The 25,877-nt window shown below is 40.3% G+C and overlaps 1 protein-coding gene across 12 annotated transcripts in view; it reads right to left on the bottom strand.

The window, feature by feature from the left end:
- The window catches only part of DCAF5 (DDB1 and CUL4 associated factor 5), a 69,257-nt gene extending 45,599 nt beyond the window's left edge, over positions 1 to 23,658 (bottom strand). The window contains exons 1-7 of one of the 12 annotated variants that reach the window (XM_086895847.1): positions 22,350 to 22,481; positions 21,209 to 21,320; positions 20,705 to 20,849; positions 12,885 to 13,028; positions 8,665 to 8,701; positions 6,198 to 6,337; positions 3,982 to 4,111 (exon numbers count right to left, since the gene is read on the bottom strand). In XM_086895847.1, coding sequence (XP_086751973.1) covers positions 3,982 to 4,111; positions 6,198 to 6,337; positions 8,665 to 8,701; positions 12,885 to 12,996 — 419 coding nt within the window. In that variant the 5' untranslated portion in view covers positions 12,997 to 13,028; positions 20,705 to 20,849; positions 21,209 to 21,320; positions 22,350 to 22,481. Of the gene's footprint in view, positions 1 to 3,981; positions 4,112 to 6,197; positions 6,338 to 8,664; positions 8,702 to 12,884; positions 13,029 to 13,655; positions 13,777 to 20,704; positions 20,850 to 21,208; positions 21,803 to 22,237; positions 22,485 to 22,781; positions 22,914 to 22,961 lie in introns of those variants that run through there. The other 11 variants (XM_086895851.1, XM_086895852.1, XM_086895843.1 and 8 more) reach the window with 11 other exon arrangements.
- Positions 23,659 to 25,877: the final 2,219 nt, after the last annotated feature.

Here is a 25,877-nt window from a genome sequence, read left to right as displayed (position 1 = left end):
AATGGGACAATGATAATATTTTCTTAAGTGAAAAAGCAGTTTTTTTATTTCAGTAAAAAGAAGGAGATGGTCATGAACCAGCATGGAAAAATGTAAGGGAGAACATGAGTACCTAACAACAGCTTAAGTTACACAGTCTTTGCTTGAAATGTATATGTAGTCTAACTTGCTGAGTTGCCCCAAACAATTCTGGAACAATATCTGTAATACATATTTTATTGTAAATAGTTTAATAAGCACAGACATCACTTTTAAAATTTTCTTTTTAAAAGGCACAGCTTCCAGACCCCATCTAGCGGTGTGAATGCCTTACAGCAGCCTCCTGAACCAAAACCACATTTAAAGCTTTTCAATTCACTGTTTTTAAAAAAGAAACAATACAGATGGTTTCAGTTTAATGTCCACCTGAAGGAATATAAATACTTACACATTCTAAAAATAGAAAAAAGATTTCCAGAATCACTAGTCAGCTTATAACCATAGAATTATATTAGTTTTATATTTATAGCGCTTCATATGCTATTTTTGAGGAGCCAACCCACCACATCCAGATCTTATTAGTATACTGGGGTAGAAGGAGAGAATCTCAATTGCTGCACTAAATCTGAGACAGAAGAGATATCAAGCTGTGAATGAACTTTGGAAAAAAGCAAAATGAATCCGCCTCTGTATCCTGACTCAGTCAGCAAGACTAATCAAATTATGATTATTTGAAGTGAGCTAAACTTTCCACAATTCAGAGCTGTGCAACTGTCTCTAAATCTCTTCCTGCATGCCAAGAAATGCTGGCTTCTTAATCACTTCCTTCACTGTAGTAGCCAAGCATAAAGCACTCCCAGCTTCCCATTAGAAAGTTAACCAATTCCATGGCATACAGATAAAATCTAATCATAATCAAGACTTCTTTCCTAGACCTAAAAGTATTAAATTTAAAATTTTTAGGGGTGTTTAATGTTGCTTGACTAAAGAAGTGGACAAAACCGACTTTCCTGGCGGAAGGCATACAACAGCAAGCGGAGACAAATTCTCCCATAACCCAATTGGAGAGAAGCCATGTATTTTGGAGAAAAATACACTGCTGTAAAAATCCTCAGATTTTCTGGATAAATAAGTAGATCCAGCTCATTTGCTCCTGTCAAGCAATGGAATCTATATCTGAATTCTCTAACCTACAAGGACATCACTGCTCTATTCAATGTTTTGAAAATGTAGAGCTATCAGTTTAAAACTACACAGTTAGCCATATTCCACTGACTGGCATACAAGTTGAGAAGTTAACAACAAATCTCCCCTTTTCTGATAGTCCATTATCAAGCTGAACAGCATCAAAGAAAAACTGTACTTCCCCTGAGGAGCCTGTGCTGATTAAAACCAGAAATTCAGCATCAAGCCTGATCCCTTTCAAATGAGTAAAGGCTAGCCAAAGTTTTATCAAACCTCACCTATATCTGTAAAAAGTCTCAGCACACATAGTGCTGCTGGCTGCAGTACATGTTATGTGAAATTATTGCTAACTACAGTACTGCAACTGGCCACAAACAGCTGGTCTTCAGAATTCCAAGCTTATCACTTGCTGGATTTTGCAGACAAGCAGCAGCAGGACTCCCCGGAGCAGCATCCAGTTATGAACCAAAAAGTAGTGCCTGCATCATCCAACTCTGCCTCCATCTGAGAACTGACAGTAGTTGGGGATATGAGTTTTACAGGAAGCGTTATATCAGCAGCGAATTATTAACTACATTAACTAATTAACCATTTCCCACGTCCCATACTGGAGGAGTGCTGTGGTCCAGCTTAACCCACTGGAAGTTAAAATTTTGGTAACCCACAGTAAACATTTAAATGGAACTACACTTCCCCCTTCCTTCTACCCATTCAACCTCTAATCAAAACCCCACTACCACACCATGTGATAAAACAGCCAAAGTTTAACTGATCTAGTACTTTCTATTAGCACCTCAGGCGAAATGACAGGACTGAAAAACTTCCACAATGGCCTCAGTGTTACTATGGACTACATCAATACTGAAGGAAAAGAGACATTTCCTTTGATGGCTTAAGACATAAAAATCCCTCACAGGTGCATGTCATGTACAGCAATGCAAATAAAAATGTAGACTAGGGAAGAAATACATCTAGCAATTTTTTACTACAGTTACTTATGTATTGTGCTATTCAACAATCCCAGCAAAGATTCAGCAATCAAACAAATACTTCTAAATCATGTCCCTCAAAAACCTCTATTCCTTCATCCTTCCTACACTTCAGGAAGTAACACATTTTCATGGAAACCAAAGACAGTATAAAAGAGAGCTACAAACATGTAGAGAAGCAAGGATTTTCACCATTAGCAGACTTTTTGACAATGAGGAAAGCATCTGATGCAGTAGCCCTCCTTTGCTGTGCTAGTGGCATGCTTACAGAGGAAGCTTCCTGTTTATCCCTAGATAATTGGAGGAAAATGGAGACTGAAATGGAGGATTTCAGGGCTCTTTAACCCATTCTGCCTATAAAACTCACCAACCAAAGTACTTTTGGCACATCTTACCTGCAACTACAGCATCCTTTATTATTAATAAGAACAAGGAAAATATTCAAAAACTCCCACACATACCAACTTCAGTTTTATGCAGTCTACCACAAGTACTTACAGCATCATGTGGATTACTTTATCTTTAACAAGAACTACTTTTTCCCCTGATAATTAAGTATATTTTCCACAGAAGAGACTGTAACAAATAAAAACATAGATAAATGTGTAAATTCTGGCTTCCACTTCCTCACCAATGTGAGGATTGTATCTTTAATGATCTAAAATTAATACATTCTTTTCCTTGTATGATAAAATGACACAATTACATTAAAAAAAAGGTCCAGCTTTCTAGATTAGCAAATTAGATCTACAGAGACAAGTAGAAGTTTTGTCAAGTGCACTGTTACTTTAAAAAGACTAAAACCCAGCCTAATTTATTTAAATACGAGAGACACTGACTTTGGCAGCCTGCTAGCAGGACACAGATCATTCTGGAGAGACCTCTTTCCTGAGAGTTTCATGGGGAAAAAAATCTGCAGTGGAAGCAGAGTGCTTTAGGGCCATTTTCTTTTCCTAAGCCAAGCATACCCTTCTCACCGTGTTTTGGACACATCTCTGATCAAGCAAAGGAGGAGAGCTAATGGCTGTCCCAAAAAAATGGTAGCTGAAAGCAGACTTGACACCTGCATTCATTTATGTTACAGCTGGCATCCAACCACACTTAACCCACCACAGAATTTTATGATGGAAAAATGAACATTCAGAATCTGAAAGACTGAAAAAGCCTAATCACTCATGCGTGCCAAAGTCTGGTATTAGACACTGTATACACTTTAGACACATTAGACACTTTAGAACCCAGTCTAACCATATTTCAAGCTGCAACCTAATTCTCTTGTTTTTAACTCTGTGCAAATCTGGAAGCACATTATACAGCCAAATGATTATACAGATGTCTGTATCACTCAGGAAGTCATGTTAAACTCATAAACACTGAGTAAAAAGCTGCCTTGACCACACTCTCTAGTCAGCGACTAAAAACTGAGCTGGGCAGGAAAAACAAACTGTAAATCAGGCAGTGCCCACCACAGCTTCTTCCAGTAGTACCAAGACAGTGGTAAATATAACGATGAGAACTTGACACAGAAATCCAAGCTAATCTGCAGTGGTGAGGCCAGGCAGGCTTGGAAAAAAGTCACTTGCCTTAACACTGAAGATCTAGCCCTATTTTAGATCATAAGTATGAATAAGAATATTAATTATGCAAAATAATCGACTACCAACATTGCTGCTAACTTTGTTCTGCATCTTTTCTTACTACCATATACACTGACTTAAATTAAAAAACTTAAATTAAAAAAAATAAGAAAAAAAAAACTAACCAGCATGCCATCACCTCCCAAGGGAAAGAAATAACACAGCATAAAACCAGGAGAGCCAGATCATACCTCTGAGGTTTACGAATATCCCAGAGTCCCACACCTTCCTTAGAGTTGGCGGTAGCCAGTAATCTGGGTTCTACTGGATTAAACATCACACTGTGAAAGGCTGATGGGTAATGTGCCAAGCAGAAGGGCTCTGTTGAAAAAGTTGAAATTTCAGACATAAGAACAAACAATGCATTCAACTGTTTGATGCAAGGAGTTTGGCAGCTGAATATGGAAACAGCCCAACAAGATCTGAAGATATGGAGACATGTTCAAACCACTTCTCAAGCTGACACATTCTAAGTAATATAAAACCCGGAGTTCTAAAATCCACCCACGTGTACATTAATTCTGTCTAAATATGGAAAAGGACACATACTGAATTTCAAGACACCATTTTCTTTATGGAAGGTTATCAGAGTTTAGAACTAGCTATTGAAAGATCAAATACTTGAATCTTCTTAAGGTTCATGACCAAATGCTCATCTGATAAGGATTGTACATAGAGGGGCTTCTGAAAGCTTCCTAGTAAGATATGCCTGAGAGCTTCCACAGCTATTGTTGATTACCCAAACCATAAATGTAGCAGCAGTTGCTTCCAGGAAAGAATAATATTATAAGAAGTGAAATAAGTTTGTATGAAACTCAGCTCAAAGCAAGCTGCTGATCCTGGGGAAAAGAAGCCTACTACCTCTTAAGTGTTGTACAAGTAGACAAGGAGGGTGTTCCTCTTGCATAAAAAAACAATGTTAACAGTTAGCTCCTTCTGTTCACACACAGAGTAGAAAACATGCTCATTCAGACTCTCCCTCTCATAAAATTGTGCTTGGACTGCTACTCTGCCTTATTTATTCCATCAAAATACTGTCTCTATGAAGAGTGGGGAAAAGCCTTGACTCTGTTACCTTCTTTCTGCTCCTGTGAGCTTTAAAGCTTTAGGCACAGTCTAATTTTCTTCCTTGTTTGTATCTTTTGTGGCATGCTGCCACTCTTTCAATCAAAAAGCCAGAATCAATCCCTATTTTGAGCCAGGGACTTGGCCAGACTTTCCCATTCACTGTTTGCTTTGGTGCAACTCCTGTGTCACTCACATGGGAGACAGTTATTGTGCTTATATATATATATATATATATATATATATATATATGTGCTCCCTATCTGAGCCACCAAGTGCAGCATCCATAGCCCCACAGGCACTTCCAGAGTTATGCCATTTCTTTCCTCATTTCCCTCATTACCACATATGAAACATGGTTAAGCATGTTAAGCAACCTTCTCAAATTCCCAATGCGTTATGAAATGACTGCCTATCAAGCAAATGAGACAGAATTAATATTTACTTGTCTTGTCTGTACCCTCCTCTCATGCTCTATTACAAGTTTTTCATCAGGGATTTTCCTTTTTAGTGTCTCTTTAGCAGTGATGAAAACAAAAGTCTCTGAGCACAGACGAAGCTCCATGGTGCTATTCATTGTCATGAGTCAAAAGTAAAAAGAAGAAAAGAAGCCAACTTTTGTTCTGCTAGTCTGCCCAATGATTTTAGAAAATGCTGTTGGTTTGCCAGCTGCTCCAAATAAGGTTTAACACCAAAACTGACTTTCTATGTTTGCATCATCAAATCAGAATCCTGCTGGGTCATAAAAGGCTGTGTTATTAAAATGGCAGTCCCCACTGAGAAGCAAAGGCCTGCATCAGCTAAGCGGAGAGACAAACATCAGATTGCCAAACAAAGGAGCTGGGGTTTAATTTAAATTTGTGCATATTTCCTTAGTCAAATCACTGTCACTAATTACCGGTGCTTGCCTTCATATCTTTATTATAAATAGATTGGCACCATGGTTTTCTTGTAAGATATCAAAAGTTGCCTTTCAGCCAGTCGAAGAGAGATTACAGGAGCTAAACTAATGAGACTCAAAGTAATTTTAATTAAAAGTAGGGGGATTACTCTTCTATTGTTCCTTATGCTCATTCACAATTGTAGCTCTTATACACTGGAGTATGAACATGTTTCTGAAGGGAGCAGCTCAACACCATCTTTAATAAAAATTTTGTCATTTAAAACAGCAACAGAACTGTAAAGACCAGGGCTTGCCAATCATGGCCAAAGTAATTATGCCTCACTTTCACCCTTCTCCAAGCTCACTGTCTCGACTGCCCTAGATAAGCATAACTTTCCTCTCCCTTGCCTTGCATGAATTCTTTGTAAGTCAATTATATTTTCCTTCTAGAGATCTTACCTCCATGGGAAGACTCTCGGATGTCCCAAATAAGAACGCGGCCATCATCTGATGAACTAGCAAAGATGTTGTCATTTACTGGGCTCACGGAAAGGCCGTACACTGCATCGTCATGGGCAAACACATCCAAGGTCTCAGTGCTGGAAAAGAGACACAACATTATCATTCTCCATTCTTTTGCTGTTTTTTTATAAAGCAAAGTATTTACCATTTTATATACTTAGTAATACTTTGTGACAAAGTTTTTGTTGTTTCTTCATAAGAAGACCCTGGTGTTTAATTAGAGTAAAAAACTTTTACAAAAAGTAAAAAACAAAGTACAGTGACTTCATGCTATGAGGAAAAAAAAATCTCTCAAACTAAAACCCAAACATTAAAAACTTCAGATACTACAAGGTGCTATGGAACACATGATGCATTAGATTTGAGTTTGGGAGGATGTAATGGGAAAGGGAAACAAGCCTTGGAACCTCTGGAGTCAATTTTTACTACTTAGTGCAAAAAGGAAAACAAGACAAAAGTTCATTCTTCAATACAGCTCTCTGTTTTGTCCAAAAGTTCAATTGAAGCACACATAAGAGCTTTCCAGATGGCTTTTTCAAGAAATTTTCTTGGCTTTTCAGGGTAGACCCGACCTATATTTTTCCATGTAAAAAAGCAGTAATAAAACAACAAAATAAAAATAATTCCCCCAAAAGTATATCTGGATTTCAGCTGTTTCACAGCTATAAAAAAAGAAAAAAGCACATTCTCTATTTTTTTCCCAATGTTTTTAAACAATCTAAAAAGCTAGTGTATGAATAGTGGTATGGAGAGGTCAAAAACTGAAATACTAAATAAGATGATCCTGGGACTGCTTAATTTCTATTTAAAAGCCCTTTTATTTCTTTAGGGAATAAACTTTATATACGATCCCTATATCTCATCTCATGGAAGCTGTACCAAAGAGATCTCACATAAAATCAGCATTTTGCTCTCGTGGCAATTGATGTCTTGGTGGCATACCTACATACTCTGTCTCAGGAATCATTAATAAAAAAGGGGGGAAAAAAAGGCAGCAACAGAAAAAGCCATTTACAGTTACAAAAAAGCAGTTGACAGACCAAGTGTTATCATTAAAAAGGGATTAATTTTCCATAGAAATCAATCAGAATTCAGTCTACTAAGGTTTCTTTTAGAAGATCATACAAAATAGCCTTAGAGGAAGGAAATCTGTATGGATTACAACATGGACTTAGCATACCTAAAAAAATAAAAACCTGATAACAAAAGCATATTAAAAATATACACATATCAAAAAGACTTGCCAGGAAAAAATGTGTTATATAGAAAAGTTAAAATTACAAAGATCTTGTAGAATCTTAAAGTCACAACACAATAAACACCAGCATCTAAAACTGATATTTCCATATTAAATTAAAACAAGAAAAACGGAACACCAAACAAAAAAAAGTCCTCCAAAACTGAACACCTCCCCCCCAAAAAAAAACCCCAAACAAAACACCCCTCCCAGAAGGCCTAAAATGTTAAAAAAAGCAAAAACCCACAAACACTAAACAACACGATACTCCTGAGAAACCATCAGAACAGAAGACAAAGTTACTTTTTCCCAGCCTGCATATAAGTTTTATGCAAGAAGCAGACATAAGGTATGATGGAAGGCTGAGATACACTGAACAATTCAATGCAAAAGGCTTTGGACAAACACATCAAGAAATACGTCCATATTATGCTATTCAGGAAACTCAAACGTAAGGTTTTATATTTCTCTGTTCTTACATCTATTCTTGCTTTTTCTTGAGTTCATGTTAAATGAATGGTCAATGCTTCAATTTGTGGAAGTTATTAGTACAGACCAAAATTTGAATTTTTTTTTTTACTTCAAAAGCAGTAAGGTCAATAGACATTTCTAGAGAAGTCCAATATATTACCGCTACAGTACTAATTATACTTTAACTAACTGCCTAATCTTGACGTAGCACAACAAAGCCTAATTCCCAACTGTTTTGTAGTTTTGATAGTATCAAAACCAAAGTTCTTCATGTTAGTGTGGAGAATCAGGCAGCTGCTTCCAAAGTTTTAACAGGAAGTTTGGTAGGCCAAGCCCTAGCCATCTTAAACACAAGTCAGGTGAGCCTGTTGAAAAACAAGAAGTCTATGTGCCAACAGTTGTTTATGTGCCAGAATAATCTACTCAGAACCTACTACACTGTCTGCAGGACAGCATATATATTTAATTACTATTCTCTTTCCTGAGGTCAAAATAATAGAGAACCCTAGTGTAGAAAGAGATAATGGAGTGACAGGGAATACTTCATTCCAGTTAAGAACTTAGATAAATATAAACACATTTCAGTATTGAGACACTGTTCTTCTCCTAAACTATTGACTTAAAACAGAAAATGCTTCCAGTAAGTTGACATTAAAGAAGTTCTTGAAGCAGTGGAAACACAAACTGTGTATTTACCTTTCGACATCATGGAGTATAACTTGCTCATCATTGCCTGAAAAGAGAAATACAAGCAATTAACACCATGTTCTAGCAATTACAAAACATTATAGTGAAAAAAAAAACACCTTTTAAAAAAAAAAATTTACAATTTCAGAACCAATATTGAAACAGAGAAGACCAGCTCAGTTGCTACGTGGTTACCCTCTTTGCTCAGTTATATGAAAGGTTCCATGTGATATCACCAAATGAACCAACCTGTTTCATCTGCTACTGCTCAACAAATAATTGTATTTAAATATTCTATTAATCATTCTTTGTCTAGTTTGAGCTTAAGTTTGAGGAGATTTGCAATAAAGACTATTACATGAAGCAGCAGAACACTTTTAAAGAAAGATACATCTTTCTTCTGGTCGAAGGATGCTCCATAAAAAGATCACAGAAGGTGCAAAGAAATGTCTTAAATGAGAAGCAGGTGGCTCCCTGATCAAATGCTGCCAGCTAACACTGTCAGCATTCAGGGTTCTGCAACCATTGAGAAGGTACAAATGTGACAGCCAATGTAATTTTTTCTGTATTAAGCAAAACCAAACCAAGTAACCAATAATGTCACTTTTCTTTGATCCCACCGATTGAATACAATGGAAACTAACCACATGTGTGCAGGCTAAGAGGGTCACAGCCACCAAGTAATTCCAGTTAGTTCATGCAGAGTTCTTCATGCTATAACAACAGATTATTTTCTTAGTCTCTATGCTGAATATTTTATTACCTAAATTTGGCGACTCTTCTCTAGAAATATTTAAGGATGCACAGACTTCTATATTTAATTCAGAAAAAAACCAAACAACCCCAAACCAGAAAACATACAAAGCATAAAAATATGACTTTGCAGGTCTTTGTGATGTAGAGTTGTGAAGCTTTCCTAATTCACACTAAAGACAGAGGTCGAGAAGGAGCAAGATTTCATGTTATGATTCTTAAATGTTCAGTTGACTCAATTTTCATTTATCTCATACATATTTCACTGGTATTCTGTCTCAACAGAGAAATATGAGAAAGTTTCTCTTTGACTAGTGAGGTATGAGATTTTCTACAACCATTAGCTCTTTGCCCAGGCTCCTCCTAGTAGAATCATGCCAGCCTTAGATTACTGCAGTAGCTCATCTTTTCCATGGTACAATAAAAAAATCATTTAAGTGTAATTGTCCTTTGATCAATAACTGTATTTGGAACTGCCCATTATATGTTATTACACACTGTTTATCCTGAGTAAAACTATTCTAGTGCCTGTGTATTTTACCAGTGAAAAACGCAGCCTAGTTTCTCCAATGACAAAATTTCCTCCAGCAGACACTCCTGGCTCTTCAATCTCCATCTAGTATGAACAAAAGAATCATTCCAGTTGCCTGGTTTCAGGCATCCAGTCATCATGGGATCACATTCTCTTCCATCACAAGCTCCAAAATGAGAAAGTAAGAATGAAAGGAGAGTGGAATAACGACTGTTTTCCTCTGTTCTGTATGTGGGAGGAGAAAGTGGTGACAAAAATCTAACCACAAACTAGATGTTTCTGGTAAGGATTCATCCCTGCAGAAAACATCACTGCTGCTCAGCCCAGGGGGGTTCCCACCCAGAGTGTTTTTACATTAACACTGGAGAGTTCATTCTTCATTGAAACTGAGTCATAATTGTGTACACAACTGTGTCATTTATAATCTCTCAGTTTGATAACTGCAGTTACAACAATCAGGAAGACAGGAAAAATCTGCCATTCCCTTCAGCTATACTTGTAAGGGTGAAATACTGCAGAGCACATACAGAGGAGAACAGTTAAGGTGGCCTAAACCTCATATCTGTTGTATAAGTGCTAAAATAACCAAATTCAATTTCCTGTAGGTTTATTTCAGCTTTTCATATACCTAACATTAAATGCAAGTAAAAAAAATATCCACACTGTTTACTAGGAAAGGATCTTGCATTTCAAATGCTGCTCTACTCTCAGTGTGTGTGGACAAAGAAGGGCAAAATTATTCTTCAGAGATAGGAACTTCTTTGGGACAGTTTCTCCTCCAGAGATGACATGCAAAACATTGTCCACTCCGTTCCTGCCTTCCATTTTTGTAATGGCTACATGGGGTGCTTGCTCCTTCAAAGCAAGGAGCGCTGAAATTCCTTGGATGCAATCCAATTTGTACTGAAGTGGAAAATCCCTTCTCCTCTATTATCAAGAGTTGCTTTAGAGAAAGGTCATCAGATCCTAAGTCATTAGTCATTGACAGTCATTTATTTACAGAATAAATTGAGTTCTGTGTGACTTGTGCTAGTTTATATATTCTAATTTCTAGTTTTGGGCGTTTTTTAAGTATTCCAACTTGCATGATTTAAATACAACTCCAATCTCAGGTGAGGGTGTGGGTGTCTGTGTGAAAACCAGTAGATCTTAGAACCCACAATTCTTTCAGACTTTTTAAGAATCTCCCAGAACATCATTGAGTGGATAAATATAGCTAGCCCCATTTTACCAACAGAGATAAAACAGATGGTACATCTAGGCCATGCAGCAAAATGACTCTTTACAAGGGATCCAAGAGTCAGACTCACAGCCCTTGCAGATGAGCTCACTGAATCTCGATGGAGCAGCTGAAAGTCTTCCTGACTCCTCCAATGGAAATAATTTCTAGCAGAAGCACAGTGTTTTTATGAAAACTGGAGGAGGAAAAAGATATGAGAACGGCCAGTTTCTCTGTGCATTGGCTGTCACAGCTCATCTAACCTGGCATCACAGCAAAAATCCACCATCAATTATATAAATCTTTATCTACAGGTGTTAACTTCAATAACAAGGTAGAATCAAGCCACTCTTCTGCCTTTACTGTGAAAACAGCAGCCTCTGACAGCAAAGACCAATGGATAGAGGACTGAGTTGGACATGAGAAAATACCATTCCAGCTGGCCAAGTGAGATTTGGCACAATTTATTCCTTGAATATTCATGTAAGGTTCCATTTGTCTGAAATCAAACTAAAGTAAAAGAGACTCTGGCCCAAAATTCCACTGGAATCAGTTGTGCAGATATATTAATTTGAAGAGAGCATGTATTGCTATTTTTGTCATAAAACAAACAGCACTCCCTAGAATAAGAAGATAGGCATCACTATTTGACAGTCTCAGTTCCACCTGAGAAGTGGAATCATTTCATCCTTGAAATCTGACACCAGCTTAAGCTCTGTCATGTCTTTCTTTCTTAGGGATATTACAATTTTAACACAACACTGAAGGATGAGGAGCTTCCACTGTCATTCACATGCACTCAGAATCCACCTCTAGCACTGATTTACAGTTCACAAATCTTGGGTCAACAAGGTAATGGAGGGCTTTGACCAAATAGTCTCATAGTACTCTAAAGTAAGTCTAGCTGTATATTAATGGACATACTAATGAAAGATACAAATTCTCATCCATTCTGTGACCATGTCAGATAGTAGAAATGAGGTACAGCAGCAAATGGCACTTGACTGCATTGACACTCATGTACCTTTTTCTTCTCAATTCAATTTTCCTCCCTATCTCAACACATTAAAAAATCAAGTGGTGAAATGGACCCAAATTACAGAAACTATTACTCCAGAACAAGTCTATGTCCACTTTCCTTACCTTAGTTTTAAGACAAATTTTCTAATAAAAAGTAGATTTCTATTAAAAAGAGATGAGAGCATCAAGGGTTATCAGAACCCAATGTGCCAACAGTTCAAAGGCAGAGGCTTACTTAGCAAGAATGGATATGGGGTCTAAGAAAACATGATCCACCAATAGATGGCAATAGTCCTTCATGAGCCATCTAAGGGTGCATTGAAATCAGACAGTAGCATAAAAGATTTTCAAGCATCAGGCATGAGTGACAGAGAGAATGCAGGGACTGCTCTTAGTACAGCTAAGAAGGAATAACAAAGACAGTGTTTTCCACAGTCTTTTGCACAAGTAGAGGCAAACTGGACCCAGGATTCTCACAATGGTTCAAGACATCATGAGTTTACACCAGGGTTTGGAAAAAGGCATGACAAAATTGAAAATGTTGTGCTAGCTAAAGTCTAGCACAACCTGTTCCCAAAAAAAATCAAATTTCTGATTAAGAACACCTTCTAGGCCTCATATGGGGCAGGGTATCACTTGTGGTTTCTACTCCAAGGCATTCACAATACATATTCATATGAAATCAGGATGCTCTTCCTTCCTTACCTCCAGAAAACACTTTTGTATTACCACTGTTGAAAGCTAGGCAGAAGATGTTAGAGTGATGCTCCCCTTTCAGCTGAACTGGTTTGACTCTTGAGTGGATGGCTTCTTCCATATGCCAAAGTAAGACTCGGCGGTCATCCCCTCCTAGAAGAAATAAAGGAAATGTACATTACTGCCTGAGCCATGTGTAAACTGATTACAGACAAATTATTTAATTCTGCAGCTATTCATAAAAAGTTGCTAAAACCTTAATTAGCATAAAAAATGTAAGCCTTTTTGGATATATAGACACACATTTACATTAAGATGTCATGCAGTCAGGTTTTCAATTAAAATTAATGAAAACAGAGCAATCAGCAGGAAAAGTTTGAATTAAACAGCTGCCATTCTGCCAACACATAGTGACAACCTATAGCAACCTGGAAACTCAGAAATTTACTGCTATGTAAAATTCCATGGCAAGCTGTAGAGGAATTACATGCCAATTCACATACGCATGTTGGCAAAATGCTTCTACACCAACTCCTTGTTGTCAGCATTGCTTATGTTAATCATAAAACACTAACTTTTTCCTCCTTTCACTGACAGCTATATATCCTCTAGCAGCCTTTGCAGAGCCTTCATGGCATAGGCTGGCTCAAGACTGATAAAAGATAAAAAAATTTTACTAAAGCATTCAGAAGTCTTCAGCATGCACAGTTATGCCAGGCTTCTAGACCTGTAAAGGTTACGACAGGTATTTCTGGGGTGAAGTCCTGACAAAGAGAGTACCTGGAGAAAGGAAGTTCAACTCTCTTGCTTTACATCTTGCTGTACTCCTAATTGCTTGCCTACATGCAGTTCTCAGTTCAGAGCTCTCTACATAAATATATTTAAGTGCCTCCTTCTCTGTCTGGCAAACAGTTATACATAAAAAAAAAATTAGACTGTTTGTGCTTCAACTGCATTAAGTTATTATTTATTAGGAAAAGAAAAAAAATCAAGATACTTTTGTATTGGTCAGCATTCTCAGCAGCAATTTTGAATGCCTGTAAAATCTGAATAAGGTTTCCTCAATTCAGACTCAAAAGATTTTTGGTATATGTCTTTAATAACAAATGAAAGAGAATGGCATCACAAACGAAAAGTGACACCTGAAACATGCTGATTAGAGTTAAAACATTTTACTGATTCTTTGCACAGTCAAAAGCCTAAACTCAGAGCCTTTTGAGCTGCTATCCAGAGGACAAAGGCATCAAAAAGAGAAAAAAAGAGACCAAAATTACTTGGCCTGCTGTTTACTTACAAAAAAGGTAAATGCATCAATAGATTTCATTACTACTGTTAATCAGATTTATTAGAACTTTTCACATCATATGTTACTATTAAGAAATTTTCCCATGGAACTGAGTTATGTCAAACATCCTACAAGTAAAAAGTCTCTCAGCCTTTGAGTCTCCTAACAGATTTTATGACACTTTGATAGACAGTACAGCAGCATGTTATGATTACCCATGCTCCATGAAATTGTGTATTCCTCCTCCTGATTTTGTACTTCACATATCAAACAAGAGCACATGGTACAAAGGTTTGTGATGCATTTGATAGCTATGAGAACGAGTCAAATTTGATGGATCCAAAATCTCACACTTATTTATGGTCAACTGATCTGATGGAAACGTACACTCCTTTCTGTTTAGAAATAGGAGAGAAAGTTGTATTTGCACTCTAGTGATTGCAGATAAGCTTGTAATAAGGAGACATAGAAATACATGAATGTTGAAATATATGATCATGTTATTCAAGTTAAGATTAAGAAGTAATTATCACACTGAAGGTGACTACTTCCCAAAGCTGCCAACCAGCATGTCATTGTTATCACAACCTGAAAAACAATTAAATCAGCATTTAAAACAGGTGAATGCCAACAGTGCTTCTATCAGAATTCATTTATTACCTTTTGTAAAAGACATTTCAGAGCAAAACATAGTATCATATTGTTTTTTGTTACCATAGCAAGCTAATTTGCAAAACCACTGCAGAAAGTCTACACATCCTCCTCCCTAACAGCACAGCCATCTAGGTGTCTCATTTTAACACTGAACTCATAATCATTTCCACCAACCACTGTCCAGATACAAAAAAAATTAAGATATCCATATGAAACAAGCATTACTGTGGTTCCCAGAACACATACAGTATGGGAGGAGTAGGATAATTTGCAACCTGTGCAGAAAAGTGTTTAATAGCATGAAAAGAGAAGCCACCAGCTTCTCTTTTATAAGTTCCTATTCCTTAGTGTCTGTTTGCCTTGGAAACTACTTTTCCTGTTCAATACAAATATCTCTCTCTTCTCAGACACTTAGCTCTCCATAAAACATTGGTGGTAGCACATTCCATACCTTAGGAGCTTTTAAATACTCCCCACACTCATGCAGTGCTGTCCCTCCTTCACCTATGTATTCTCTTGTACATCCTTGTCATTGAGAACTTCTACACCTGTTCAGTTTTATACCTCTCATATCTCACTGAGACATAAAACAAAATAATAACAAAATAATAACATTAACTGCATTGAAAGTGTATTCCCTTGTAATTCCAATTCGACTATTCTAGAAACACTTCTGACTTAAAGCCAGTTCCACCAGAAAGAAAAAGTTACTCAGTGCGTTGGACCACAGAGGATTTGTGGCAAACAAGACACTTCAGCAATCCCTACATCCTCACACAAGAGGACAAGCAGTGTTAAGTCACAGGCAAATAATACCCAAGAAAAGGCAAGTCTTAAGTGACTGAAACCAGCAAATACAATCTGTTACCCAAACCTAACTCTTGCCATAGGAGGGAGGTGCACATGTATGGGTAGGTGTACAGGGAGAAAGTAAAGAAAATGTGAATATGTTGTTTTTTATGCTCTGTAGAAAGGAACAATGATCCATCAAACACACATTATGCAATGTAAGTTACAAGTCTGAAAACTATAGGAAACTTCAAGTCTGTAACATTTGTTCTGTGCAGTAGATTTGCAAATGCAGATTAATTAAAATGCTTCAATTCATGGTGAATTTACTGTGCATGTACATCAATTCTACAACCGTAACAGAAGCCACATTCTTAAAATAATATAGAACATATACCAACAGCAACAGGTTTATCATATCTGGAAAACCTGGATATATGGCTTCATAGGCAAGTATGTTAGTCAGCAAGGCTCCACATGTGGATTTTCTGGAAACTGAAGATCCACAGGGAATTCATAATTTTTCATTCCATGGCATCAGAAACAGTAAGCATTGTACAATGCTTACATTGTACATGTAAGCAACATGTACAATGAGGAAATAGCTTCATTTTCATCTTACTTTGCAGATTCTGCTTAGGACTGTGTGACTGACAATTCGAAAAGTAAAAGTTTGTGTGACCCAGCTAAGAGCTACACAATGCCATTCTACTGTTATTTTTCAGAAAGAAACCACATTTTAAAATATTTAATTAGTCAAGTACTTCAGTGCTCGTTACAGGAGCAGGGTCAGACCTGTGGGAACATTCAAAACTAAAGAGATGCAGGAAGAGAAATCTGTTCATTTTAGACCTCAAATAGTTTGAAGGGGGCCAGAACATACCCTTGCCAAAAGTAAATCTAGTCCAAACAGTACCTGCATAGCTCATGAAACACACTTGAGCTCCTATGTACTAACAGAAGCACTTCAAAATCATACCAGTCAGTACTGAAAAACTGCAGTTTCAAAGTGCATTAACTTTGCTGGTTGTGGACAAAGCTCAAGACCACTACTCCCCTTTATCTCCCATATACCAAGTCCATTTGCTAAAGAACCTACATGGCAAGTGGGCAATACTTCAAAATTATAACATGAAAGATTAGTCCTCTTTCTTCTATCTACTTCAGAAGTTGCATGAATCAAAGGAAGCAGGATTGGATGGTATTTCAAGAAGTTGAACACTTAGTCGGCCTTGGACAAAGGCAAAAGGCCAGGCTCTGTCAGAATTATTCCTGGAAGATAAGTCTCTAGTTTGCTCTTAAAAGAACACCGCTGAGGTAGATACACTCCTTAGGCAGTCTATTTCAGTTTTTCATTATCCTTGCCGTTAGGCAGATTACCCTATTATATCAAGCCTGAGGGTGCAGTTTGACATTACATATAATCCCACTCCCCCTTGCCATGTGCTCCTGCTACTTTCCCTTCCATTGGATTCAGTGGCCATTCAGGCACAGGATAAGTTAAAGAAGTTGACCTGACTAAAAAAATCAACTGAGAGACAAAACCTCTTCCTACGTATTCTGTCCCCGATCAGATGCTTTCATCATACCAGTTTCAGACTTGAAATTACAAAAGTACCACAGTGCAAACACTGAAAAGGAGAGTAAGTGAATGAGTTACAGGATAAAGGGAAAATGCAAGATCAAACAGCACCCTAAAATCTTTTGTCCTGTAATTTGAGACCATTTCTTTGTCCTATTCCCAGCAGACAAAAAAAGTTTACAACTTCACATAATAGTAATAATTAAAAACACCTTTATGCAACTCAGGACTTGCATTTCTACTCAGCTGTTCTTTCTGTAGACTAAATGGACCCCTTTCTTTCACTATTTTGTTCTTCTAGGCCTCTGATCATTCTTTATGCCCTCTTCTACATTTTCTCAGTTTGGGCACATCTTGCTCAAAGTACAGTGCCCAAAACCGAGCCCAGCACTCCATTTGAGGCCCCCAACAGCATCATAGCATGTTTACTTCACATGCTTTGTCATCTCTGATCATATTTATGTTGTGATATTTACACATTTGGATCCTTTTCTACATGACTATGGTTGACTCTCCATGGTGTATTTGTAGAGTTGACCATTTTTATTCACATGCTGCACACTGCACTTGAACCTCTCAAAACACGTGACTTTTTTTCCCCAAATAATGAATCTTAATTAACTTGAACTTCAACTTCTATCCCCTGAAATTACTGCTGCCTGATTCTATCTTTCCTGAAAAATTTTATCTTTTCTCAGACATTAATTAAAACATGATGTAGTAACTGAACCTAATATCTTTCCTCACACAGTATTCTGCTTGATACAGAGTAAGATCAGACCATCCCTCCTTAAAACATACTTGATACACAATCCCCTTATTCAGAATAGATTAGACATTTGCTGAAGTCACCTCATTCCCCTGTTTTAGGTTCATGTTTCTTCAGATTTATGTAAAAGCTGAATGACAGATGCATTTCCAATACTTTCTAGCACCCTCACAAATTTAGGATCATAGAGCAGCTATTAACTTTTGCATTATCTGGTAGGAGGGGAAAAAAAAGCCATGAGAAAAGGAACACTGGCATGGATTAAGTAAGTCTCTGATTACAGTACTTCCCAGAAGTTATCTTGAAAATGCAGCTTAAAGTACGCAAAAAAAAAGTGGGAGGTTCTGATAAAGATACTCGTGTTTGTAAAAGATAGCAGGCATGAAAAATGACAGATAAACAAAGAGGAAACCATATCCACCAAACCTAAGGATGGGAGAAAGACTACTACACAGACCAAGTAAAGCTGAGTTTTAAGAAGTCAAATTGCAGGAGATGCTTGGCAAATGTGAGGGAAGAGGTAGTTGCATACCATTGCATGGCAATTTTAATTTCCATGCATGGACAGTCATGTGTGCCTCAAACTGTTACAAGAAAAAAACCACTATCTAGTACATAAAGTGTTGCAAAGACACATTTTGCCCAATAAAATCTTTCAACTCTTTCCAGAAGCATGTTTTAACCTATTTCAACCCACTTAGACATTTTTTATATGTTAAGCCTTCCTCTTCCCTTGTGTCATTCTACAGGTAGTTTTTCTCTGCTTGTCACACTGAGGGAACTGACAATGGTTGAACAAGAGATTTTTAGGCTTCAGGCACTAGCTTGAGCCTGTGGGAAAGTTGAGTACAAAACTTCCTCACTCTGGCCTGGGAAATCATAAGGAGGAATCCAAACAGTCCTTAGAGAAGGAAAACAACCTTTGCAGGTGTTGTTTGTTGCCTTGTTGTTTTCTTGCAAGAAACGGTCGAGGGGTGTTGTTCCCAACTGTCCAATGATGGTGATGTGTTGGTTTCATGACCAGTGAGAGTTTTATCTTTCCGGACCTTCTCGGAACTGTCTATAAAAGAAGATCTGGAAGAATAAAAAGCTCTCTCTTTTGCAACTAAGCTAGAGAGTCTGTGTCATCACTACTGCCATTCCTAATACAGTGCAACAGTCACACTACATCTTCTCCTGAGTGTCCACCTTCTCCTCCTGATTTTTTCAAATTCTTGTCTTAATGTCAGTCCCTTCTTCTAGCACCCCTGTCCCAGAACATTAATCTCTGCCCTTCTTCCCCTCTATAAACTGACACTGTTGAGTTTCACACAGGTACAGAAAGAACCTTCAGACTGGCCACCAATTCAATCTGTGGACCTCAACTTTTTTATTTTGAAACACTGTTGAGAACAACAAAAAAAAATACTATTAAACATGTATTTCTCTTGTATTTCTAATACAAGATCTAAAGAAGCTAAGATCCCAAAAAGTTTCAAACATGCTTTCAGAGGGCCTGCTGAGGCTTGTCTACACCAAAGTTCTCCCAAAATCCTAAGAGGAAAATTATCTGTAACTGTAATATAAACCCTGTTTAAGCAGTTTGAATTGTTTACTGAAACAGTAATCATTAGTCTTACGGACTTGCTTCTGTAAGACACATTAAAAAGAAAAACAAACAGGGAAAAAAAAAGGGAAAAGAAGAAAAAAAAAAAAAAAAGAGGAAAAAAAAGTGGGACACATACCCAAGGAAAGCATTCCAGCCAAGTGATAAGAACAGCACTAACTTGGATGCAGGCTGGTATTTCAACTGCACTGGCATAGCCACTATGAATGTACTGTATCAGCTGTAGTTAAAACAGCTCTAACAAGGCCTAAGTTGTCAAGTCTTTCAGCCAAAGCAGACTTCTCTAGGTTAAGAATATGCATATTACTTAAGACAGAGCAACTGAAAAGACTGCTTGCACCCTCCCTTTTCATGCACTCCAATATGAAGTTGTTATTATTACCTGTTAACTCTCCTAGTTACTGTAAGTGCAGTTGGAAGCACCCAACATCTCATCCTTACTTCTGTATGCTATTTTGAAGGAAGAGAGACCCTCATGCCACCAATTCTAAGGCTTTAACTGTATTTGGAAGTCTTTTGAAGCAACTCTTCTACAAAAATTTAGAGTAGAGGCAACTTGCACCCTTCCTTTACCTTTCCTCATTGCTCTTCCTGCTGTTGCTATTTCTCAGAGCTTCAGGATCAAGTACAACCTTTAAAAGGAGCGCTTTGAGCATCATTTCAATGAAGCTGTCTTATAATGGTGTGAAATTTAACAGACTATCCATTAATATTTGGACTTTTAATTTCTTGTTCCTGTCTGAAGCACAAAATACCTGCCTGTGGTTACTATGGCCCATAAAGCATTCTAGATATTATGGTCATGGCTAACATGAAACTTTTTTAAAAGAAAGTTACCATAATTAGAACTTTTCATATTCTCAGGGCATCAGTAGAAGGTCAAACTTAAGGTAATTTGTTCTTGGTTATCCCAAATTTGTGCATTGCTAGCACATGTCATTTTTTTTTTTTTTGAGGGTAGAACTCTAGTAGCATGTAAATACTACATATGGAAGAAGATCTTACCCTCTTTGAACATTCTGACGCTCTGTGAAAAGTTAGGAAATTGAAAAATGGATGTTGCTTGAAAGTCTTCCTTTTGCGTACACTTTTTTAGATATCCACTAGATATGAACTCTGCCTTCCTTTTTTTTTCTGCACCTACCTTGATTCAGGGAGTTCGGACAAAATTAATTCTTAAAAGTCCATTCCAGCCTTGGACTGTTCATACTTCGGCCCAAAGAATGGATGTCAACATAGGTAAGTGCATTGATGACATGGCAAGACCTAAAGTATATCCTGAAGCCTTCCTGAGCAAGAACAGAAAATACTCGTGGTGTATCTATAACTTATTATGGAAAATAAAAAAAATAAAAAAATAGATACACTTGAGTTCTCTGTAGCACTTTATAAGTAAAAATACATCGCTCTGCTTTCTACTGGAGAAGAACCAGTACAAACCAGTATGACAACTGGCACAAATAGGAACTTTAGAATGGGTGAGTCAGCATTCCTTTCCAATACACACTCATGTTTATATACATATATATGAATGTATGTATACACACACATATTCACAAGCTAAATGGATACATATCTCAGAAATTTCATGTGCACAGGGATAAAAGAATCCCTAACAGTAACACTAAGATCCTTCATGGATGCTTACTTCAGAAATCACTGGACATATAAGTTTCTTCAGGTAAGAATGTTAAATTTAGGAAGGTTTCAGTGTATCGGCTTCCACTCCATGTTTATACAGCGTTTCTATTCTGCCCTTGCTTAAGAATAACCAGTCACAAAAACTTTTTATTGAATGGTCTTTGAAGTTATTAGAGAAACCATCGTGCGATACAGCTCACCTCTGCCCAGACACTACACTGTTCGCTCAGCCATGCCCCCATCACATTCCTAAAGTAGTCCTTGTCGCTATTTACAAGGTGGACATGCAAAACCGAGGCCCTCGGTTAATAACCAGGTCAGCAACCCCTGGCAAGCGGAAACTACTCTCCACAAAGCTGCCAGGGACCTCTGCTATCCCCCCGAGGGCAGCTGCCCTACACGACGGGGAGAGGGCCTTTCCCGCTGCTGCCCGGCCCCTGAGGAGGGACCTGTCGGCAGCCCCAGCCGCGGGAGAGCAACGTTAGGGGGGCCGCTCCCTCCGGCCCGCTCTCCCCGGGGGCGAGGGGCGCCCGGGACACAACGCCCCCCGACCGCGGCCTGCAATGGGCACCGCGCTCGGCGGCCCGGCCCTGCCCGGGGCGGCGCGATACGAGCGGTCCCTCCGGGGCCGGCAGCCCCCTCCCCGGCGCTCGAAGGTCTCTGCCCCCTCACAGAGGAGCGCGGGGTCACAGGGCTCTGCGGGAGAAGAGCGCCGCGACCCCTCAGCGCCCGAGCCCCCGGGGCGCCGCGGGCGGGATCGGCCCGCGATTCCCCGGCCTGTCGCTAAGAGCCGCCCGAGGAGATCGCGGCCTGCAGCGCCCGGCCAGGCCCCGGCCTCAAGTTGCCTCCTTCCCCTGCCGCCCCTCGGAGCCCGGAGGCGGGGAAGCAGGAACAGGCACCTGTGCCAAACGCTGCTGGGGTGGGGGGAGGCGGCCAGTCGGCCGCCGAGCCCCGCAGCCCCTCCCTGGCTGGCGGTGCAGAGCTTTTCCCCATCCCCGGTGTCGCAGCTGATGTCAAGCCCTCGCCTCCTTCCTACCTGACAGCATCCCCCACCCCTACGGATCCCTCAGCCCTGGGCAGGCAACAGAGGGGACCTTAAGCCAAAAACCATCACCACAAATATATCCCCCCTTCTTCCACAAACGCGCTCTGCAAGGGGAGGGAGGAGGAACAAAACAAAACCCGACTCCCCTCCCCCAAAAGAAGATGGGGTGGGGGTGGCCCCAAAGTGACCAGTCCCTCGACTGAACCGATCCGGTTCCCGCCCGATGCCGAGCGGTACTGCAGCCCCCCCGGCAGACTCGGGGCCGCCGCCCGCCCCCGGCAGCGATTGCTGACCCCCGGCCGGGGGCACGGCGCTGACAAATGTCACCCGGTGCCCACAATGAGAGCCGCGAGGCTGCTTCTTCTCCGTCGTCGTCCCCCCAAAATAAGAAAATCCTCTTTTAAGAGGAAAGACACATGAGCCATCAAATAAAAGGGCACCCCTAGCTCCCACCCCCAGCGCCCGGGAAACACTCTCGTAAAAACTTTGTCCAGGGCTCCCCCCCCGATAATAGTAGAATTTAAAACCTGTCAACCATTTTAGATCTCTACTTGAGAAAACATCATTCCCGGGCACTGGTGGATTTGGGAAACGGCTCTGAGCAGCGCTGCCGCGGCTCCCCTCCCCCGGGCCGCAGGGGAGGCGGCCGGGGAGGAAGATGCTTCCTGGGGAAGGGGTGGCGGGAGGGGGCGAGGGACAGGAGCGTACGCTTTACCTGAGACCAGCCACTGGCCTCCATTGTTGGAGAATTCAATGGCATTGACACAGCCGAAGTGGCCCAGGAGGTCCTTCTTGTAGAGGTTCCTGCAGCCCCGCAGGCGTCTTCGCTGGAAGTCTTGGGTGAGCAGGGGGTCCCCCTCCAAGCCCCGCTGGGACAGGAACCCCACCACCGACCGCATGCTGCCCCCACGGCTGCCTCTCCTCCTCATGCTGCCGCCTGCGCCGCTCCCCGCCGCTCCTTCCCCCGCCGCCCCTTCCCCCGCCGCCGCCTCCCCTCCCCCGCTTCCCCCCTTGTTATGGTTATGATGATTTTTCTTTAGCCAGCCATGGCAGAGAGGTGTTAGACACTCCGCCGCTTCCTGATCCCGCTGGCTCCTCCCCGCTTCCCTCAGCAGCTGATCCTCAGCTGCAGCCCGCGCCTCCCGGCCCGGCTCTAGCGTGGCGCCGCCGCCGGTTAAGTCGCTGGAGGAGCGGCGCGGGGGTACAGACACACTCGCCCCTGCGGGGGGACGGTAACGTTCGCCACTCCGGGGACGGACACTTCGCCGCTCTAAGGACTTCCTGGAGCAAGGACAATATTCGTCGCTGCGGGGACTTGCAGGGGATCGGACACACTCGCCGCTGCGGGGACCTTTAGGGGCAAGGACGCGTTCGGCACTCGGAGGAGCCGCCGGGGAACGGGTGCACCCGTGACTCGGAGGAGCCGCGGGAGGACGCGTCCCGCCGCCGCTCAGCCGGCCCGGCGGAGTGACCTGCGCCGCCGGCGGCCCCGCGACCGGCACGGAGGTGGCGGTGGGCGGGCAGGTGTTCCCGCCGAGCGGTGAATGGGAAGGGAGCGCTCCGGACCACGCCCGGCCCGCCTCAAGGCAACGGGCGGGCAACGCACCTGAGGGAGGATGAGGGGAAAAATAGCTCAGGTGCGGGGCCGTTTGCAGTGAGACTTGTCTTCTGTAAATGCTGAGTGATTTCTACGGGAATTTAAAGCATTAGAGCTTTAGAATTCAGTTTGGGGTTTTTTTTTGTTGTTGTGGTTGTTTTCTCTATGATAGCTATTATGGGGCTATCCGAGGTTTCATAGCTTGCTCTCTCCTGCTCCTTCCCGAGCAACACCGAAAACAGGAGGGCTGCCCCATCACAACTGAGTCAGTAGACCTTTTCTGCAGCCCTTGGAAGACTGCTGAAAGTACAGATGAATTTTCTTTCCCTTATCCTGCAGTGTCAACTAAACCCCAAAACGCGGCTGGGCTAACCAGGTGGAAGTGATCTGTGTTGTCCTTCACTGTAACAATACCCCAACCTTTACCTTACTGGAATAAGAATAGCTTTTCTCTTTCACCTGTACCTCTCAGGTAACCTCTGGTGCCATGTAAGGCAACGGGAGTGTCATTCAAAGGGTGATGTCTGTGAGGTGCTGCACAGACCCCCAGTCCTACCTTGCAGCATCTGACTGCATGCTGCCTGAGCACAAAGTCAACAGCTAGAACCTTTCAGGTCTGTATTTCCTCGTGGCACCAGTAGCTAGGGAAGATACAGTTTTGAGAAGGTGAGATGAATTAGCCTGACCATCCTGGCCATCTTTGTGTAGCACTACATCTGCTAGGAATTAGGAGTCTTCAAACTTTAAAATAAGCCAAGGGAAAAACCATCATCAAAAACCTGACATAAACCATGGTGTGGAAAGGTGACAGTACTGTTAGACTGCTGCCATATTCTGGTGACAGCTTTTCCATAGAAACAGAAATTTCATTATAGAAAGTCAGTTAAGTGCTTTGGGTTTCTTCTTGGTTAAGACTGTAGAAAGAGCATCAAATCCTGCCTAAACCAAGCTTTTTATTTGACAGCACTATAGCCTTAATTTTAACACATAATAAAAATAAATAAAAAACTTTCTCTTCTAACTGGGAATAAAAAAAAAGTAAGAAGTTACATTAACAGTGTTAACATTAAAAATTAACAATGCTTCACAACTGAAGTGAAAACGGAGCAGTAACTCTCTTCTGATCTGAACTGTGCATAAGGATCTTTTCTATTTACAGTTGTTGATGGCCAACTATTGCAACGTAACACATCTAGCCACCTTCAATATAGAGAAGCAAAGATGCTGTCCACCATGGTTTGTGTTTATTACCTTAGCTTCAGACACAGGTAAACTTCAGACATGCTATAAAATCATATTTTATAGCTCTGTTGCTTGCATCCCTTGACATTCTGCACCATTACAATTGTATCAAAAACTGTTCCTCACTTCTAAATTCCCAACATGTGGTTCATTTTTTCCCCTTTCCTAAAGTATTGTTCAGGTTAAATATATTTGAATACCTTTGGTTTCTGTACTGAAATAAATATGCAATATAATAAAATCTCCAGTGCTTTTTCTCCACATTCTGGATCCAGTCTCTAGGAAAGCTGTGTACTTACATGGTTTTGAATAGAAATAAAAGTATTTCCCAAGCCCCCAGTTCCAGGATTTTAAAGAAATATTTAACTGAGTTTGGTTTTGTTTCATTGGGTTGTTGTATTCGTGTTTTTTTTTTTTTTTTTGCTTGTTTGTTTTTTTGGGGTTTTTAAAATCATATTTCTAAGCAGTCAGAATTTAAAAGAAAAATAATAGCAGACTGCCAGTCTGTTCTGCTCAATGACATGACCATATAGGTTAAAAACCTGTACTGGTAAGCATTCTTTTCATTCTGATTCCTTTCTTTGAATTAATTTTGAATATAACATCTAAGGAACTTATCATAGGCTATACAAGTAATATCTTCCTTGGCAAACAACAGGTTGCTGTGTTAATAAAGCCAGAGTGCTATTATCACTCCAAAGCACATACAGTGTTGTCCTGAGTCATACTGAAGTAGCATCAATGAAGCATCTTTGTCTACTTTCAAAGGAACATTCTGCAGCTTGCAATGGA

The sequence above is a fragment of the Cyanistes caeruleus genome, chromosome 6, assembly GCF_971803275.1.
Source record: "Cyanistes caeruleus chromosome 6, bCyaCae1.hap1.1, whole genome shotgun sequence".
In the NCBI taxonomy this organism is placed as follows: domain Eukaryota; kingdom Metazoa; phylum Chordata; class Aves; order Passeriformes; family Paridae; genus Cyanistes; species Cyanistes caeruleus.
Note: the sequence above shows the minus strand (reverse complement) of the source record. Positions and strands in the feature narration are given on the sequence as shown.